General features: G+C 43.4%; 1 protein-coding gene across 1 annotated transcript in view; it reads right to left on the bottom strand.

Moving 5' to 3' along the window:
• Window positions 1-917: 917 nt before the first annotated feature.
• IVD (isovaleryl-CoA dehydrogenase) overlaps window positions 918-4,010 on the bottom strand; it is a 25,160-nt gene continuing 22,067 nt past the window's right edge. Inside the window, exon 5 of the mRNA XM_085848798.1 lies at window positions 918-1,024. Coding sequence (XP_085704924.1) covers window positions 937-1,024 — 88 coding nt within the window. The 3' untranslated portion in view covers window positions 918-936. The remainder of the gene's footprint in view (window positions 1,025-4,010) is intronic.

Here is a 4,010-nt window from a genome sequence, read left to right as displayed (position 1 = left end):
CAATGGGCACACGAGCATCGGAACTGGACCTTGGAGCAGTGGAAGAAGTTCGCCTGGTCCGATGAGTCCCGTTTTCTTTTAGATCACATGGATGGCCCTGTCGATGTGCTTGCCGTTTACCTGGGGAAGTGATGGCACCAGGATGCACTGTGGGAAGCCGACAAGCCGGTGGATGGAGTCCGACAAGCCGGTGGATGGAGTCTGATGCTCTGGGCAATGTTCTGCTGAGAAACCCTGGGTCCGGTCAGTCATGTGGACATCAATTTGACACGTGTCACCTCCCTGAACATCGTTGCAGACCAGGTCCACCCCTTCATGGCAATGGTATTCCCTGATGGCAGTGGCCTCTTTCAGCAGGATAATGCACCGTGCCACACTGCACACATTGTTTGGCAATGGTTTGAGGAACATGATGAAGTGTTCAAGGTGTTGCGCTGGCCTCCACATTCTCCAGATCTCAATCCGATTGAGCATCTGTGGGATGTGCTGGACCGACAAATCCGATCCACCTCGCGACTTAGGACTTGAAGGATCTGCTGCTAATATTTTGGTGCCAGATACCACAGGACACCTTCAGGGGTGTTGTGGAGTCCATGCCTCGGCAAGTCGGCGCTATTTTGGTGACGCACGGAGGACTAATAGCATATTAGGCAGGTGGTCATAATGTTTTGGCTCATCAGTGTATATGGACCCCGTTTCTTCATAGTTATATGATCTGACACCTATACATCCACAATGCTGGTGAAGAATCAGGAACAGGTTTTGGCCAAAAGAAGTGCTTGCAAGTTTCAAGTCTATGATAACATGTGCCTGCCACAACAGGAATGTTCACTGCAGGGGAATCTCTACTCTGCCACATGTTTCTCTGTCTTTCTTTTATTTTGATGTTTTTAGTTTTTATTTTGATGGTGCATCACTGACATTGCTCTTTGTTCATCATACCTGGAAAGTAGCAATCTTTTGCTGGAAGGCCTCTCTTGTATGCATGTATGGGATGGAATGGTCCATCACTGCCTGCATAATGCTAAAAGAAGAAAAAGAGCAATCAGAGTTTGCAAACCCTCGCCAAGACGTATTTTGTTTGGTGTTTGTGTACTGGTGTGTTATGTAACTAATTAGAGACATAACTAGAACTGCCACTTTATAACTGCTGGCAGTGATGACCGGGTACCAAGACATCCCGCTTTGATTGGACACCTGACCCTGACCCATGACGTTTATTATTATTTAAATGAATTTAGAATGGGATTAAAATAAATTCAATTCAAATAAAATAGAAGACCAAATCGGTATAGTCCTGCATTGGAATAATCAAAAGGAATCCAAACAAGCAAAAAGCAAAGATGAAGTAATCAAAAGGAACCTGGATAGGATTTACATTTCAGCTGCTACTTCTCTACCCTCAACACCCCTGTTCTTCATTGCACGGCTCGCGAGCCACTGGCGGCCCCTGGTGTCCTAAAGTGCGGCGCCAGACTTGCGGCCGATAACACACAAATGGGAAAACACCCCATCTTAATCCACCATAAATACTATCAAATTGACCCAGTGGTTTCAAATGAGTGTTCAAACATTAATCATAAAAGTAACATAACTACTCAGGATATGGTTGCAGTATTCAAACAATTCTGCTTGCAGCCCAGTTAACCACAACAAAGAGGAGTATGTGAAGGTGGAGTCGAATAGCAGCCATTATGAAGTCCTACAGGCGGTGTGGCGGCTCTCACACTGATGTCTTTTCGGCAAAAGTAGCCCCCCCTCTAAAAACTAGTGAAGATCACTGCTCAAACAAATCCAGGCACAGCCAAGTGAGCCTTCAAAATAAAAATAAAAAAATAAACAAAAAAAGGAACCCAGACAAAGTAAATGAAATAATCCTGGCTGCTCGACCATGTGTCCGATCTGGTTGGAATTTAAAACATTACCCATCACTACTAGATCACAATTGTGAAATTTCACATCGATTGATTACACGGTTCCAGAGAAATCATTATTTAATATTTTCCAATATGATTCAAATCCAATACGGCTGCCAGACCACTTGGCTTGTCAATTATTCATGAATAATTGATATGATACCCTGTTATCCCTTATAATTGATACCCTGTTGTCTCTAAGGCTTGGGGAACATTTGTGTGAAGTTTCCCCTTGATCTGTCCAGCCGTTCTGGAGAAGAAGATTTTTTTTTATAGGTTTTAGGATAAATCCAATATGGCTGCCAAACCATGTGACTGATGACATCAGATTTGTGAACCTTTTCCTCATGGATAGGTCATACATGTAAAGCTTCGCCTCAATCTGTTGAGCCACTTCAGAGGAAGATTTTTGAAGTAAAAAAAAATAACAAAAACAATATGGCTGCCAAATCATGTGACTAATGACATCATCAAATTGTTTACTGTCGACTGTTTTATCCCTAGATGACCCTCAAAAATTTTCAAACTGAGCAGATGTAGCGTTCAATATATGCAATTATGACGTCACAACAAAGGCACCTATGACATCATAAATATGATCATACTTCTTCCCCATAAGTACTTGCCATGGGCCATGTTTCAATTTTTTCCCCTTCATGCAGTTTCAGAGATAGAGGTCCAAAGTTTTTCAGTTTTTCCAACATGGCTGCCACAGTACGTGACCTACGATGTCATAATTATCAATAAAATACTCCAAATGAGAAGTTGCTCCTATGGTGAAAATTTTGTTTCAATCCGACAAGCGGTTGTGGAGAAAAACACCAAAGTTCTGTGTCAACAAACAAACACAGGACAGACATGCAGACAAACAAACAAACACAGGACAGACATGCAGACAAACAAACAAACACAGGACAGACATGCAGACAAACAAACAAACACAGGACAGACATGCAGACAAACAAACACAGGACAGACATGCAGACAAACAAACAAACACAGGACAGACAGGCAGACAAACAAACAAACACAGGACAGACAGGCAGACAAACAAACACAGGACAGACAGGCAGACAAACAAACAAACACAGGACAGACAGGCAGACAAACAAACACACACAGGACAGACAGGCAGACAAACAAACAAACACAGGACAGACAGGCAGACAGACAGACAGACAGGCAGACAAACAAACAAACACAGGACAGACAGGCAGACAAACAAACAAACACAGGACAGACAGGCAGACAAACAAACAAACACAGGACAGACAGGCAGACAAACAAACAAACACAGGACAGACAGGCAGACAAACAAACAAACACAGGACAGACAGGCAGACAAACAAACAAACACAGGACAGACAGGCAGACAAACAAACAAACAAACACAGGACAGACAGGCAGACAAACAAACAAACACAGGACAGACAGGCAGACAAACAAACAAACACAGGACAGACAGGCAGACAAACAAACAAACACAGGACAGACAGGCAGACAAACAAACACACACAGGACAGACAGGCAGACAGACAGGCAAACAAACAAACACACACAGGACAGACAGGCAGACAAACAAACAAACACAGGACAGACAGGCAGACAGACAGGCAGACAAACAAACAAACAAACAAACAAACACAGGACAGACAGGCAGACAGACAGGCAAACAAACAAACAAACACAGGACAGACAGGCAGACAGACAGGCAGACAAACAAACAAACAAACAAACACAGGACAGACAGACAGACAGACAGGCAGACAAACAAACAAACAAACAAACACAGGACAGACAGACAGACAGACAGGCAGACAAACAAACAAACAAACAAACACAGGAAAGACAGACAGACAGACAGACATGCAAACAAACAAGCACAGGACAGGCAGACAGACAGCCAGGCAGACAAACAAGCAAACAAACAAACAAACACAGGACAGACAGACAGACAGACAGGCAGGCAAACAAACAAACAAACAAACACAGGACAGACAGACAGACAGACAGACAGGCAGACAAACAAACAAACAAACAAACAAACACAGGACAGACAGACAGACAGACAGACAGGCAGACAAACAAACAAAC

The sequence above is a fragment of the Eptatretus burgeri genome, chromosome 12, assembly GCF_056783735.1.
Source record: "Eptatretus burgeri isolate ZD-2024b chromosome 12, Ebu_testis_v1, whole genome shotgun sequence".
Lineage (NCBI taxonomy): Eukaryota > Metazoa > Chordata > Myxini > Myxiniformes > Myxinidae > Eptatretus > Eptatretus burgeri.
This window is presented reverse-complemented; position numbering and strand designations above follow the sequence as displayed.